This window comes from Lissotriton vulgaris, chromosome 7 (genome assembly GCF_964263255.1).
Source record: "Lissotriton vulgaris chromosome 7, aLisVul1.2, whole genome shotgun sequence".
Lineage (NCBI taxonomy): Eukaryota > Metazoa > Chordata > Amphibia > Caudata > Salamandridae > Lissotriton > Lissotriton vulgaris.
In genome coordinates, this window is record NC_141695.1 from 1,204,586,986 (window position 1) to 1,204,603,518 (window position 16,533).

Consider the following 16,533-nt stretch of genomic DNA (forward strand, 5'->3'; position numbering starts at 1 on the left):
CCGAAGGGGAGCACGGTAAACTGAAAGTGCTCGTGGCCTACCGTGAACCGCAGGTAACGCCGGTGGGCCGGCAGGACGGGGATGTGGAAATACGCGTCCTGCAAGTCCAACGCTACCATCCAGTCTCCTGGGTCTAGGGCAGCTAAAACCTGAGCCAGAGTCAGCATTTCGAACTTCTCCTTCCGGAGGAAGCCGTTGACGTTCCTCAGATCCAAGATAGGGCGTAGGCTCCCTTTGCCCTTCTTGGGTACCAGAAAGTAGTGGGAGTAGCAACCACGTCCTACTTCTGGCCCAGGAACGCGCTCGATGGCCCCCTTGGCCAAGAGGGCCGAAACTTCCTCCTGCAGGAGCCGCAAGTGATCCCCCGATACGCGGTGGTGTTGCGGTGGCATGGCTTGAGGGGTCGTCTCAAAGGGGAGGGAGTAGCCCCTCCGGACGATCTGCAGCACCCACCTCTCCGAAGTGACAGTGCGCCAGTGAGAGTGGTGATGGCGAACCCTGCCTCCCACTGGCGTCACATGGGCTGAAAAGCACGGACTAGGAGGGTTTAGAGGTGGATGCTGCGGGGGAAGGTGTGGCCTGACCTCGCCTGTTTCCCCGACCACCTCCGCGGCGGTTTCCACGGCCGCCGCCGCGCTGGAGGACATTCTGCGGCGAGTCGCTGGCGGCACGTGTGGGGAGACCCCTTCCTTGGCCACGAAAGGAGCGAAAGGAACCTGTTTGCTGGCGTGGGGCCGAGAGGCCCAAGGACTTGGCCGTAGCCCTGGAGCCCTTAAAGCGCTCAAGTGCGTGGTCCGCTTTGTCGCCAAAGAGGCGACGGCCATCGAACGGCATGTCCATCAGAGTGTTTAAAACATCAGCGGAAAAATTGGCGGATCTCAGCCAGGCGTGGCGTCTTACCGCCACTGTCGTAGCCATCGCTCTGCCTAGCGAGTCGGTGGTATCCAGCCCACACCTGATCGAATATCTGGCTGCATCTCGGCCCTCCACAAGGGGTTGGCCGAGTTTGGCCTGTACCTCCAACGGGCACTCTGGCAGCACCTCCGCCTCCCACAGAGTGGGTGTAGCAGCCCAAGAGGCATGCGGTGTTGGAAGACCGCAGTCCCAGACTAAGGGAGGAGAATATCTTTTTACCATAATTCTCATACCTCTTGGATTCCCTGTCGGGCGGAGCCTACGGGAATGCGGTCTGGGAATTGGAGGCCTGGATGACCAGACTCTCGGGGGTGGGGTGGGAGGACAGGAAACATGGGTAGGCCGGAGCCGGGCGGTGGCGTCTGGCCACGTTCCTATCTACGGGCGAACCCGTAGCGGGCCTGGACCAAGTGCCCAAAAGAACGTCGGTCAAGGCCTCATTAAAGGGCAGCAGAGGCTCAATTGAGCAGGACTGCGGTTTAAGGACCTCTGTGAGGAGGTTAGTCCTCACGGCTGCGACTGGGAGCTCAAGGCCCAAGGCTTTGGCAGCCCTCGTCAACACCACACCATAGGTAGCTCCCTCCAAAGCCACGGTAGGAGGAGAGACAAAACCAGTGTCTGGAGAGATGTCCAGGCCACTGGCCTCCCCAAGGTCTCATGCCCAGTCCTGATGAGCCTGACACTCCTTGGTCAGAGGGTCCTCAGACCCCTCCCAATCCTCCTCATTACCCATCTCCTGAGATTCAGGGTCGTAATTGAATGAGGTCGGTTCATAGAAGTTAAAATCTCTAAACGGCGTCGGGTACGGCGCCGTCCAGACATCGGAACCGAAACAAAGGAGGCATCGGGGGCGGCGCCGCCCGAGGACGGCCCCGGGGGTGACACCGGACAGACCGACGCCGGGGGGGTCGTAAGGTCCACCGGTGACGATCCAGAGCCCGAGGAAGGCCCAGCGGCGTCCTGCGGCGCCGGTGTTCCCTGCGGCGCCGGGCCAGAGGGCACCGGCAGTGTCGGGATAGTGGGGCCCTGCGGCGCCGGGCCCGAAGGCGCGACCCACTAGGCCCCCAGACGGGTCCGCTGGGCCCGGAGGCGCCGCGGAGCCCGTCGGAGGAGAAAGGGACCTAATGGCCATGAGGAAGCGATCAATCTCCTCCGGCGTCGCGTTCAGGCCAGGGACAGGAGGGTATGGGGCCGGACATGACGCCCGCGACTCCCGAGGAGCCGCGTGGGCGGTGTCACCCGAACCCCCGGCCGCATCGCGCGAGCGTCGGGGGGAGTCAGAAGAGCGATGATGCCTCTTCGACTTCTTGTGTTTACCTGACGACTTGGACACGGAGGAGTGATGCAGACTCTCGGAGCTGTGACTGCTCCGTCCCCGCGACCTGTCCCTCGACCTCCCGTGGGACCGGGACCTCAAGCGGCGCGGGCCGACTGCCGGAGTTCGAGCCGCCTGCGGGACCGCTCCCGCCTGGCTTTCCTCGAAAGGGCCCGACAGTCGGGGCAGGCCTCGTCGTCGACGCCCAGACACGTCAGGCACAGGCGGTGAGGATTCGTGACCGACATGTCATCGTCACAATGCTTGAAGCCAGGCATCCCTACGGCACCGATCGGAGTCGCAAGACTTCGAAAAGGATCAAAAATGATCACCAAAAAGTTAGTCAAAAATTGACCGGGTTACTGCTTTTTCCAGATCTGCGTTGGCTGGCACGGAAAAAAGAAGAACTGACGTCAGCACGCGGAGGCGGCGTCTAAGTACTCAGACGACGTCATCACGGCACCCACGACGCCAACGGACGCGGAGCCGCAGACGACGCCTACCGACACGCAAGGGTACTGCTACGCAAAAGTTTCTGGATCCAGTCTGACGCCTGGGGATATTCTAAAGTAAGGAATCTATCACTAACGTGTCTCTTTCACATACAAGTTTTTATGTACACAGCTATGCCCATATGGATTTCTATGGATACCCAAGGGGCTAATTCAAGCACGATAATCATCACCACACGTCCACCAGAAAAAGATTCCAGGTTTAAAACACTTCTCATAAATCATGCAACTAAGAATGGAGAAGGCCTACCTAGCAACTGTTTACCTCCCTTCCAACACAATCCACTCTACAACTTCATCAGACTGTGATATTAATAAACTTTAATAACCTCAACACAATAAAATAGATGAGGAACAGTTTGACTCACTACCGTTTCTCTCTACACTATCCAGGAATCAGAGCTGCATGAACTTTTCTAACAGGTAGCTGCTCTACATGTATCTGCTTGCATCACCTCTGAAGAGATGGCTGTTAATGTTGCCAACTTTCCACAGAATGCATCCCACATTAGCCCTGAGAAGAACTGCATTTGTGTTCCTGGTGACACCATCATTACTTCCATTTGCTATTCAAAGTCCTAGTTTGATCATTAACTCCTGAGGCTTACACTACTAGATTAATTAATCAAGGCATTTATAGAGCGCGCTACTCACACGTAAGGGTCTCAAGGCGCTGTGGGGTGCTGCTACTGATCGAACAGCCAGGTCTTGAGTAGCCTCCTGAAGGTAAGGTCTTCAGTCTGCCGTACGAGTATGGGGAGGGCGTTCCAGGACTTGGGAGCGAGGTAGCGGATTGCAATAGCTATTCCAAGGGCACCTAATTTTCTTAAATGTTTGGGGTCCACTTTTACTTTTTTAAATCACCATCTCTGCCTCCATACATCAACCCTGATTAGCACTCCACAGATAAGATCAAATCATCATTGCACCCCCCCGTTTCTGAACTACATCGGATCTATTTTTCAAAAATAGCTTCTGATATTTTGCCACCTTCTGCTCTTCCCATCTACTGACCAGCAGCGTAGCTGTCAGCAATACAAGTGGCATTTGCACCACTACATTTAATATACTTTGGATCTTAGTCAAAAATGTTTGCTTTTGCACCACTTCATCCATTATACTAATATGCTTAATCTAGAACACCTGCAATAACAGATATGCCTTGATGTTGGAAAGCAAGCATCCTCTTTTGCACCCTCAAACAAATTGACAAATCTACTTTCTGAATTGAAAAGTAGTGTCCTGTTGCAATAAATTAAATTCAGAATCTTAAATTGTGCTAAATGAAACCCTGATTTCATAAACTTCCACTGGGTGTGAAGTTATATGAGTGATGTCACTACTTATGTAGACTTTGACTTAAGCTAACTGAAATGGAACAGCACCACTCGCTACTTGATCACTCTTTCACCTTTGATACTTACATACCCCTATGTTTTTAAAAGAGTACACATACCACTTTTTGCTTTTACTTCAGCATCACTACCTCCCACAATCAGTGTCCCTCAAGGCTTAATTATTATCCTCCTTTTGCTAATGTATTTATGAGCCCTATATCCAACCTCATCTCCTCTAAACTACTGCAACTACAGTGACAAAGGGCAAATCAGATTTCCACGAAATAATCACAAGCTCTTGAAAATGTGCACAAGGTAAATGCCTCAAAGCAGTTGACAAGATTCTAGCCAAACACCTCAAGTGAACATGTCCAAAACCGAGACACATTTTCACCAAACATAACTACAACCCTTCAACTATGAGCCCACAGGAACTAGGAACACCACTTAACCACTTGATTCAAAGTAAGAAGCCTAATCATCACAGGTTTTATTCCCCCTCTCGAGTACACCAAGATTTCACACAAAGCTTAAAAACAATAGGATTACTATCTCTGGACTATGCCAGATGGATTACACCTTTTCATACTTGACAGTGTCGATGTTGTAGATTGATTTATGTTTTCGAAAAGGGATCGGTAACTAGACCCAACGATGAACACATCCGAGCCCGATGGTGGAAAAAAACAATCTAAGGATGGAGTCCATGCCCATGCGCACTACAATCTAAGGGAGGAGTCATCCAACAGACAAAGACTCTAGCAAGACAACAACAAAGTGTAATCATCCGGGCCCACCACCAGATGGTGATCTAATGCTATAGCGTGTGGTCTGCAGCCCATATGCCTCGAACAGTGACTTTCCCTCTCACTTCTGCTTGCGTCTCCATTGCAACCGTTTAGCATAAAAGCCATTACTATTCGGAATCATGTGGTTTAAATTAGCAGAAAAGGTCTCTAAGATGTTCCAAACACAGGCCCAAAACATTTCTTACAAAGAGCCTCTAAAATCCTGAAGTGGAAGCTGAACCACCTGGACCAAACAAGACAAGGAACATTTGACTCAAAATGCCACTTTCTAACTGATACAATATAAAGAGCTAGTTCTTAACCTTTGGTAACCCTCTTTCTAGAAGTCTTACTAGCTTCAAAGTCCTCACCTTCTGAATACTCCCCAGGTGTCAGACTGGATCAGGACACTTTTCAGCAGTACTTCCCTGTGCCAGTAGGTGGTGCTGTGCGGCTCCAAACTGACGCAGTTCCGCCTCGCAAATGACCTGTGGAGTCTATATAGGTGCCACTCCCATGCGATGACGCCAGCTGCTTTCGAGACTGTCCAACCCCTCCAGGCGCAGAGTCCCAAAAGCAATTGGTTTGACCAGTGTGCTGACTCCTAGACTTGGGATCTTATTATTGGCAAGAGTCCAACCACAGAACAGGGAGGATGGGAGAGGCGGTGAGGAATCTGCGGCTAGATGGATTATAATAAGTGTTACCAAAGCTAAGTAGCTTGCTCTTAGGTTAAAGATTTCCAAACAAACATTACCCACCTTTTGAATAGATACAAAATCAGTACCTACTTGGAGAGGGTCAGTGGATGAACTCAAACCAGAAAGTCCTGCAGGACAGAGTGGAAAGTGCACCTCTGCGAACCAGACGAACGTATGGAGAGATGCCCACATAGCCGGCTGGCAAATGTTCAAGACATATCCTGTCAATCCTGGCAGATGAGCAAGCAGTTTTTCTGGAGGATGCTTTAAGCCTATGCTTAGCAGATCTTAATGCAGAGCACAATCCAGCGGGATCACTACTGCAGTGTCCTGCCTTTTCACGCTTCAGAGAACCCCACAAACAGCTGATAGTTCACCAAGGGTTCTTTGGAATGATCTATGTAAACTACGCTATCATGGTGTCAAAGCTTTGCAGTCTTTCCTCCTCTGAGGTATGGCAGAGCACAGAACACCATCAGGGTAATGGTTTGACTGACGTGGAATGGCGTATCTTTTTGAAAAAGGATGCCCTTGTCCGCAAAAAACACTTGTGTGGGAATAAGACAGTGTACGGCGGGTTGAGACAGTTTGAAGCTCGCTCCTTTCCTGCTGCGCTGATGTAATTGCAACAAGCAACTCTGTCTTGAGGTAAGAAACCGTAAAGGGCAGCTGTTAAGTGGCTCGAAAGCATTGCACATCAAAAATGTTAGGGACCAAGTTATGGTTCCACTGTGACATGACAAAGAGGAAACAAGTGTCTTGTTTTTTTTTGTTGTTGAAAAAAAGGCATAATTAAAGACAAACAATGAAGGTTGACGGAGAAACTGCAAATAAGCAGAAAAGGACAATAGGTACTCTTTAATTGTGCCCCGAGCAAAGCCTTACCTGCCAGGGATAAAACAAATAAAAATGCTTACAAAAAACGTTAACTGTCTGCAGGGAGGTCTATCTGCTGAGTACTGGACCAAGCCACAAATTTGTCCCGACATATGTATACAGGTTCAGTCGAGGGACGCCTTGCTGTCAAGATGAATGACCAACAATCTCCAGAGAAACGTTGAATGTGTTCAGCTGTCATCTCTCAAACTCCAAGCATGAAGGTGGAGTTTGTGAAGGCCCGGGTGAAGAAATCCAGCCCTGCTTCTGCAAAAAGCAAATCCTCCCAGGAGAGCCTAATCAGAGGACAGTGGTCGAAGCCAAGTAGGTCTGGATAACATTCACTGTGCCTAATCCAGGCCACTAGGATGACTTGAGCCTGGTCTGTCCTGATCTTGAGAACTCCGAGCAGGAGTGATATCGGCAAAAAAGCATACAGGACTACAGAGTACTACTTGAGGCATGAGTCTCCCAATGAGACTCCTTGGAAACTCCACTGTGCACCTGCAGTCCAGTACTCACCACTGCAGATCTTTTGCAATCTGTTCTGAAATCTGAATGCGGTCAGAGGTCTCCTGGTCATTGGGCCTGCTGAGACTTGGGGTTCAACGGCAGAGCCTACTTAAATCACCTGGTGTGCTTGACTCACAGGATGCAGGACGCCATAAGCCACAGCACCCTCAGGGTCAACCTCATAGCCTTAATGTCCTGACTCTTTCCTGAGGGTAAGGAATGAAACCGAACCGTATCCAGGATGTCTCAGATAAAGAGTAGCATCTGAGAAGGAGTCTGGTATGACTTCAGCATTTTGATAGTGAACTCAAAAGATTACAGGAGGTTTGCTGTAATCTGGAGGCAGTTGATGAATGCTTGGGGCAAACCCGCCTTCAGCAGCCAGTCGTTGAGGTAGAGGAAGACTGGAAACCCAGACCTTTAAAGGCACGCTGCGAAGACTGTGTTGCGACAGGGGATGCAGTTCCTGAAGTGAGCGGGGAAGGGGGAAGACAGGTTTTTCTTCATGAAGCCCTCACACACTCAGCGAGGTTCCATGCTTCATCATTGGGCTTTGCTCGTCGGGCCGGCGCTACAATGCCCGCCGGGCTCACCGTAAACTGGGCTCTTTGCCGGAGATCTTTTCGAAGAAGCTGTGACGTACGTGCAGGTAAAAAGGCATAGGAAGTGTAGTGCACGCGAGGTGAAATTTAAAATAAGTCTGTATCAGTCCTATTCATAAGCAATTTTAATGGTGTAGGTAGACCCAGCATAGTAAAAAATGAATGGATGCCCTATAAGGATATAATGTTCCTAACAGGCTGTCACTGTGTGTGACGGGGATCTGACAATGCACGTCGTTGCTCTGATCAGCTGGGTGGACGGTAATTAGCTGGTCTCCTACTCTCACTCTGTGCCCCGGGGCAGCAACGTGCTCTGTCACATCCCCGTCTGGCAGTAGACCTTGTACGTGGGGGGGGGGGGGGGTCTCCAAATGCCCAGTACAGATCTACTAGGGCCCCACGTACGTATGTAAGAACATAGGACCTGCGGAAGGGACCATAGACGGATTAGCAATCAGCCAAAAAATACACACTTGCCAAAAGGGCTGAGCCAGCAGCCAACAGAAGAGAGGGGCCAACCAAGGGACCCCGAAGGCACATCAAACCACACAGAACATACAAACGGCCCACTCAAAACACCAGAGTCCAGGAGCAGGTGGGATAACACCTCCCATCAAGCCCCGGAGGATCAACAAGCCAGTCTACGGAGGGGGAAGAGGACGGAACCCCGCAAGGAGACGCTGAATGGCGGAGTCCGTATGAGTGTTAAACAAAAGGACCCCATCAAAGGGCAAGTCAACCTGACGCTCCCATATATTCTCAGGAAAAACCGCATCCTGCAGCCAAGCATGGCAACGGAGAGCCACAGAAGTGGCCATAGTACGGCCGAGAGCATCAGCAACATCCAAGGCCGCCAGGAGAATGAACGCGGCCAACTCCCAACCATCAAACACATGGTGCCGTAGATCAGCGCGGGCACCCTCATGGGAGACATGAGAATAAAGGGACTCCACAGAATCCCACAGACTGGAAGTAGCCCTAGCCAACACACACCAAGAGTTGAGCACCCACAAGGCAGCACTGGATGAAGCGAAGATTAATACACCCTCATGAATCCAAACACCAGGCCTCCCGAGACAGAGGAAACAACACCACAGGTAAGGACGGAAAGGCAGTCCGCAGAAGAGAGCCTGGAATAGAAGGGTGGAAGTAAAGGCAGACTGGGTCGTGCGGAGCAGGACGGTGGCGATGCAGGAGCGGCTGAGGCACCGGATCACCCGTGGCAGGAGATGCCCAAGCCCCCAGAAGAGAATTGTGGAGCAACGCTTCAAAAGGAAGGATCAGCTCCTGTCCACCAGAGCACTGGTGGATAACTTCCAAGAGGTTATCAGTAGGGCATGGGGTGACAGGCTCACCCATGCGCAAAATGCCAGCGGCCGTGGAAATAGCCCCAACAAAGGCAACACTGACCTCCATAGGGCGCCGCAGGGAGAAAGCAATTCCTCCATGGGCTCCGGCTGCAAACTGAGCCGTCCGTCCCAAGTCCAGCTACAGGGGGAAGTGGCTAGCCCAGGAATGGTGGGGGATCCACGGACGAGTGAGGAATGTGAGGAACCCCCGAGGAAGGCGAAGAAGCCGGTGGAAGAACCAACTGCGAGCTGCGGAAAAGAGGGTCTGAGGCCGGCGAAAAGCCCTCCCTGGAAGACGCCAGTGAAAAGGCAACAATGCGGCGTCCCGTCTCCGGAGAGGAAGGAGCCTCAGGAGACCAATTAAGGATCCAACGCCGGCACAGCGCTGTGGAGTCCGCCACAGGCGCCGGCTCGACACAAACGGTGCCGAGTTAACCTCCTACACCACGTGCTCCCTAGGAGAATGGGGCAGGGTCGGACCCGGTTCGGTAAAGTAACGGCGCTGAAAAGGTGCCAGCTCGACATCACTCGGGGAAGCAGCTTGCATAGAGGACTGAGAGAGACTCTGGAAAGAACCCCAGGCCATGGCCTCCACCCACTGCACCGCCAGGGCAGGGGAGGAAAGCCTTTGGCGCCAGCTCCGGCCTCTGGTGAGGCAGCCGCCTGCTCAGAGGGCAGAGGGGAACCCGGGGACAAGCCTTGAGTCCCAGCGATCTCCTGCGACGCCACAGGGAGCCCCGGAGAGATTTGCTGCGAGACAGGTACGCTACTGTTCGAAGAGTGGAGCCCCGAAGGACTACCCCTAGACGACACCACCCTCCTACAACCTGAAGCCGAAATCATCGGAAGGCCACGCGTGAGGCAAGGGATCCGCTGACTTCTCAGGAGGTGGAGAAGGGGCCAAAGAAGCCTGCAGAGCTGCAGCGTAGGCTGTCATTTGGGCCCTAGTCGACAAGTCCCGAGGGAAACCCTCTCCCTCCGAGGACAAGACCTCGGAGACAAGCTACAGGACCTACCAGCTGGCGAGCTACGCCCTTGGGGCCATGGCGTAGGGCGATCTCGCAGACTGAATCGGCGATTCCTGGCCTCAGAGGTACGGGACGGACACCGGGACAATACCGACCTGGACAAGCGGGCCAACAGCAATTTCATCCGGTGCTCCCGCCGGGACTTCGGTTTGAGGTGCTGACAAGCTTCGCGGTCCTAAGAGTCGTGGTGCTCGCCCAAACACCATATACATATAGGGTGAGGGTCCGTCGCCGACATCTGACGTGCACAATCAGTACACGTCTTGAAGCCCGAAGGCAATCGCAAACAGTTCCTCGAAACCAAGCGTGAAAATGAGGCCTGAAAAAAAGGTCAGGACACGATCCGGTCCTGCGTTGCACGCGGAAAAGAGATAAAACTGACTTCGGTGGGGCGGGGCTTATGTGACCTTGCTGACGTCACGCATGCGGACATCAGGGCGGAGTCATGTGGTGACGCCCCCCGGCAAGCAAAGATGCTGTGGCAAAGAAAAAATTTCCGGATCCAGTCTCACGCCTGGGAGATTATTCTACATTAAGGAATTTGCGGCTAGTAGTCTTTCAGATTTGTTTTTCCCGCCGGTTCTCCCGCCGAAGTGGGGGAGAGAACCAGTGAGGACCAGTTGCTGAAAGCAGCAAGTGGCCTGGCGGAGCTCACAAAGGCGGCAAGCTTGGCACCTCATCCCAGGATGTACATTGTGTCAGGCCCCTAAGAGCAGTAGGCTTTCGACCCAGGGGTCTAGAAACATGTCTGGTGGTGGCAGCTGAAAGCCGCCACTCAGCCAGGACACTAGTGGTAGGTCGTTTTTCAGGGGGCATATCTAAGATTCCCCGTGTGCATTTTTCATAACATTCCATACTGGCATCAGTGTGGGTTTATTGTGCTGAGAAGTTGGGATACCAAGCTTCTCAGTTTTCAGTGTAGCCATTATGGTGTTGTGGAGTTTGTAATGACAAACTCCCAGCACCATATACTCTTAATGGCAGCACTTTAGGGGTACCGATCTCATGCACCTGTACCCTCACCACTGGTATAGTGCAGCCAGCTAGAGGGGTGACTGGCCAGGGCACTGGCTTGTAGGCATGGCACACAGGGATGTGTGCCATGTCGACTCTTCACTTTGTTCTGCACCAAGACACGCAGTCTGCAAAGGCAGTGTGTGAGTGTGGTGATACAGGGCTTCTAAGGGTGGTACAATAAGTGCTGCAGCCCTTAGAGGTCTTACCTGGTCCCAGTGCCCTGAGTACCTGTGGTACCATTTACCAGGTGCTGACCTGTGGCCAGAGATGCCAATTGGGTTTGGTTTTTAATGCAGGTTTAGAGAAAGAACATATGCCATGGGCACCTGTTTGGCAGGAGCCCAGGGCACACTCAGTCAAAGCACATCAGCAGTTCAGCAAAAAGTGGAGGCAATAAAGGAAAAGAGCACTCTCACAGTGCTGGAACCAGTTGAGACCCTAATGGGTATGTAGCGCGCTTTAGAAATGTTATGATTGAATGATTGAGTTGCGGCTTCGGCACCAAAATCGGGCAACTCCAGGGGATCTAGAGATATGGCGCCATCTCTGCACCTACTCAAGCAAATGCGAGTGGTGAGCGGGTGCAGAGTCCCACTTTCAGTTTCTATGCTTCTTAGACTTACCAGAAAATTTAGATCTCAAAGAAAACTGGCCCCTGGTATGGCTTTGGCAACTCCTGGACCGAATCTTGGACTTAGACTATGACTTAGAACAATCTCAATGTGGAGTCTTTTTGTGCTAGGCGATATAAACTTAGCCTCGCGGTCCTGGATGGCCTTTGGGTTCATCAACATGCAGTCACTGCAGGCACTGAAAGCCTTATGACTCATGGCTCGACCAAAGAGCCACAGGCACACCTGATGGGGATCTGTCACACACATTTGTTTGCAACAGTCCCTAGATGGTTTAAAGCCTGATGTTTTTAGGGTGACATCCCTTAAACACATATTTGTTTTACAAAAAATACCTAAGTGTGTCAAAAACAAACCACTTCAGACCCACGTTTAGTGGAATGGACAGAAAGGAATGGATGTCAGCGCACCAGAGTGATACCTACATAGGCTCGGCACATCATTTCCAGAGTGGAATGTCCTCAGTGCGGAGCCACAGAGTCACAAAAGGTACTGATGAAGTTTCCGGATCCAGTCTGGCGCCACAGGAATATTGAAAAGGAGAGAGGAATCTGTGCCTAGAAGTCTCTAGCAGAAAAAAATAGATCATAAATCTGTTCTTTATGTACTGGCTGCAAGCAGATAAACAATCTCCCCTTTTATTAATTCCAGGAGTGCATGTGTCTAAGTAGAATAAGTCTTTAAGACAGTTAATATTTGGAGGTCAGATAGTGACTAGTACAATTTATGGCCCTTCCCCCATCATATATGGGTGGAACATTAATGCATTCATAGATAATCATGTGGAAGGACGGGCAGTAATTTGAGAGGATCTGTGACTATACTGTAGGTACTCTGGACCAAGGTTCCAAGGTCAGCAATGGAAGGCTGGAGAGGAGTATCTTGCCTTTCTACTTGGAGAACCATGGAGGATCCTGCCTGCAATAAAGCCTCGGGTGGATGGATGCACAAGGTACTTACCTTCGGTGATGATATATCTGTAAGAAACAGTTGGTGATAGATTCCTTACCTTAGAATTACCCCCAGGCGTCAGACTGGATCCTTAAAGTTTGTCAGCAGTACCCCTGCGCGTCGGAAGGTCACGTCCTGCGGCTCCGCATCAGTCATTGGCGTCGTGGTCACTGGGAGGACGTCGCACGCGGACATCAGTTGTGTACACGACCTTTCCACGCCAGGAATGCAAAGCCATGCAAGATACTGACCACTGGTGCCTTGAAACTAGGGCTCCGAAAGGGATGACCTGAACCCTAGAAATTAGTTTGCAGAACAGGGAGAATGGGTGGGGCGGTAAGGAATCTATCACTAACTAATGTTTCTTACAGATATATTGTTACAGAAGGTAAGTAACTTGTGCATCTGAAAGAAACATGTTAGTGATAGATTCCTTACTTCGTCGAACGAAGCTGGACCGGCGCCATATTCAGTTCGGGGCGGACGACGTCCGAGGGATCGGATGATGTCACAGGCAATACCAGGGGAGTTGACGCCGTCAGAGTCGTCCGGTCAACCAGCGTTGACTGGGATCCAGGCCTGGCTCCAAGGGGGTTCTGCAACGCCAGGACCTAAGTCATCGTCGGCGCAGAGGCTGCCGGCAGCACAGGGCAAGGTCCCCCTGTCGGACCCAAGGCCCAAAAAGTGCAGCCACGGCTGCAAGAAAGTCTTGCACCTGGGCCGGAGTCGCTCCCAGACTCAGAAAGGGTAGGTAGGCCGGGGCCAACTGCACAGTACCGCCCACTCCCTTAGCCGCGACCGGCGAGGGTAAGTCTGAGAGCACTGACGCTTCGACTTAGAGTGCCTCGACTTACCTGACCCGAGTGCGAGGACTTGTAACCCGAAGAATGGTGTTGGTGGCATCGCGACCGGTCGCTCGACTTCCGCCAGGACCTTTAACGGCACGAAACCGACTGCTGGGCTTCTAGCAACTCTCAGGACCACTCCTGCAAAGGCTTTGGCGCCATGGCTGGACAGTCGGAGCACGACCTGGGGTCATGGTCGGGCTCAGACAGTAGAGACATGTCGTGGGGGTCGGTCACCGACCTCATGCGGCAACAGGCTCCGCAGGACTTGAAACCAAAAATCCCTACTCTGCATCCGGAGTTGATAAGACTCGAAAAACTGGAGACAAGAAATCTCAAAAACTCAGTCAAAAAGTGACTGGGGGGGACTAGCTCTTCCCGGATCTGCGCTTGCTGGCGCGGAAAAAGAACTGACGTCAGTGCTCAAGGTCGGCGTCTATGTAGCTGCCGCAAAGTCATCCCGGCGACCACGACGCCAACGACGGATGCGCAGCCGCACGACACCACCTTCCGACGCGAAGGGGTAATTCTAAGGTAAGGAATCTATCCCTAACGTGTTTCTTTCAGATAGAGAGCTTTACTAGAAGAGGTTACTGTTTATACTACACAGGGTTTAAAGGCTTTTTGGAATCAACAAGACTGGAAATAAGCCTTCAGCCTTTAGCATCCAAGGGAAGCCTAAATGGTGTTTAACGCTTTTCTCTTTAAAATACACATCTCTGCTAGTGCAATAAATGCATTTCTTCTCTTAAGCATCTTGCCTTAGTTCACTGAGCTACAAATCAGGAAAGGAAATAAAGTACAGCAAACCAGTGTCCGGAGACAGGGGATCGGGATAAATGGCTCACACATGCGAGACAGTGACTACGGCAATCTGTTCCCTTTTCTTAGTGTGGGAAACATAGGAGCAAAGAGGTTGCAGATGACGGAGCAAGATTAACCAAATGCTTGACTAGAGTTGAAAACATTTCCAACACAAGATTTATTGCAGGCTAATAAAACGCAATAGCATAATGTGCATGACCTACAAAGTCTCCCCTTAACAAAAGAACAAGTTGCTTACCTCCAACAAGGATTCCTTAATATTGGTCTCCATATGTACATCCTTTTCTAAAACAGCGCACATCTGAAAATATATCATGTGACTTGACTCATCAAGGCCCACTACATTATCCCCAGAAAATAATCTTGTTATAGACTGCGGTAGTAACTATTGCAGCTAATGGGGTGCACAAAATATTGGCTTCATACAAGTGGGAATTGCAGGAGTTGGTAGTCTCCACCAACCTCAACTTTAATGAGCATATAGCCAAGATAACAATAATCTTCTAGTACAGTGACTTTACACTGGAGAAACAAACCACTAATACCAGAAAGCAACTTCAGAACTACTGTTGAAGTTCTTCTACTGTTGTATGGGGATAGTGCCAATGTCTTACCCAATGCCCTACAACACCCCAAATTAGCACCCAAACTCTATAATGGCCCCTCTTAAGAGCCTTGCGCACGCTGTGGCACACCTCATTCAAGGGCCAGAAGACACATGACAAACCCAACCCTAATCTACTCAATCTGCTACCCTTGCTAGAGTGCACCATATTTAAAAACAGCATTTCTACAAACAAAGTCATGGCGACCAGCACCCTTTTGTACCTAGTTAACAAGTTCACTAACTTTTGGTGCCTGTGGACACATTCACGACACCAACAGACTTGAGATAAAGTACAAAAAAAATCCCTAGTCAACAGGTATTCTCTATTTGTACACTGAGATTTGGAAAGATATTGAAGTATCTATCAGCACAGTCACAACTATAGTAATATTTCAGAAATTCCAAAACTCTTTAAATGTACTACATCACTACGAAGTAACAATAAAACTCTGCTATGACAGTTCAGTTAAATCTCTAATCGTTCATCAATTGCACTCGTATCTTTAACACTCTACAGCTCTGGACAGCCATTGACCAAGGTCTGCTCTTTAAAACACACTAGTTTAAGTATCTATGATTATTCTGTGGTAGTGGAAGGCCAGCAGTATATGATGAAGGAAATCAATAGACGTGAAAAGATAGAAAATCTAATTTTGTAGTCATTACCTTGATGGTCTCCGTCGGGGATAGCCGCGGTAAGGGGAGTCTCGCCGTCGATTCCTCAAAGGAGACCGACTACGTGGGCGACGGCTTCGACCAGAATCCCGATCTCTGTCTCTTTCCCGGTCTCTGTCTCGGTCTCTTTCTCTGTCACGCTCCCTGTCACGGTCCCGGTCTCTGAAATACAAGAAAGCATTTCAAACAGTTCAGAAGAAATTGAGGATATTTAAACAAAACAAGGCAACTTAAGAGCATGTTTGGGGCCTGTACGTTACAGTCAAGGAAAAGGGGGGTAGTGGGTGGAGCATATGGGGAGGGGGGGGGGGGGGTTGCAAGAGGAGTTTATTATATATATATATATATATATATATATATATATATATATATATATATATATATATATTATACATACATATATATATATACATATATACACAAATGCAGATGAGCAGTGTAAAATGCCATTTAACATTGCTGAGTATCATGATGGGCTGTAATGAGAGAATAAGTCGCGACTGAGTCATCAAGCCCCTTTATCAATAATGGAAACACAGTGTACTAGACTTTGTGCATTCACATGCAAGGTTTATGCCAAGGAGTGTTCATGTGCATTTGTTTGAAAAAAAGAAAAAAGAATTTAACTAAACCAAAGTGCAAAGTATTAAATATATCACACAGAAAAGGACCTGTGAGTGGAGTTATTTTCATGAAATGAGATTGGAAACATTTGTCATGTCAGTATCGCTAAACAATGATCAAATTTAATTTGACCGTTGAACTTTACTAATGTGTGAAAGTATGTTTATTATTCTTGTTCTAAATAGGTGTTATTGGCCGAAAGGACTGGGCGGAGCATTGAGGTCGGAAACTTTGCTGTTAATGCGGTTGAAAACGCTGCTGAAGGTGGGGCCTAGAAGTAAATTGACTGCTTCCTCGAAAAGGAGAAACGTTTCTGTTGCAGATTGAACACAGGGCGAAATCGTGAGCCAATTTGATAGCCTGAAGAAAACAAGTTACTTACCTGTAACTTTGGTTCCCCAGTATTGGTACCTTTCATAGA

General features: G+C 50.1%; 1 protein-coding gene across 6 annotated transcripts in view; it reads right to left on the minus strand.

The window, feature by feature from the left end:
- Positions 1–16,533, minus strand: part of LOC147703187 (uncharacterized) — a 901,849-nt gene that overhangs the window by 57,456 nt on the left and 827,860 nt on the right. For all 6 annotated transcript variants that reach the window (XM_086931719.1, XM_086931718.1, XM_086931717.1 and 3 more), the window contains exon 14: positions 15,480–15,650. In XM_086931719.1, coding sequence (XP_086787845.1) covers positions 15,480–15,650 — 171 coding nt within the window. The remainder of the gene's footprint in view (positions 1–15,479; positions 15,651–16,533) is intronic.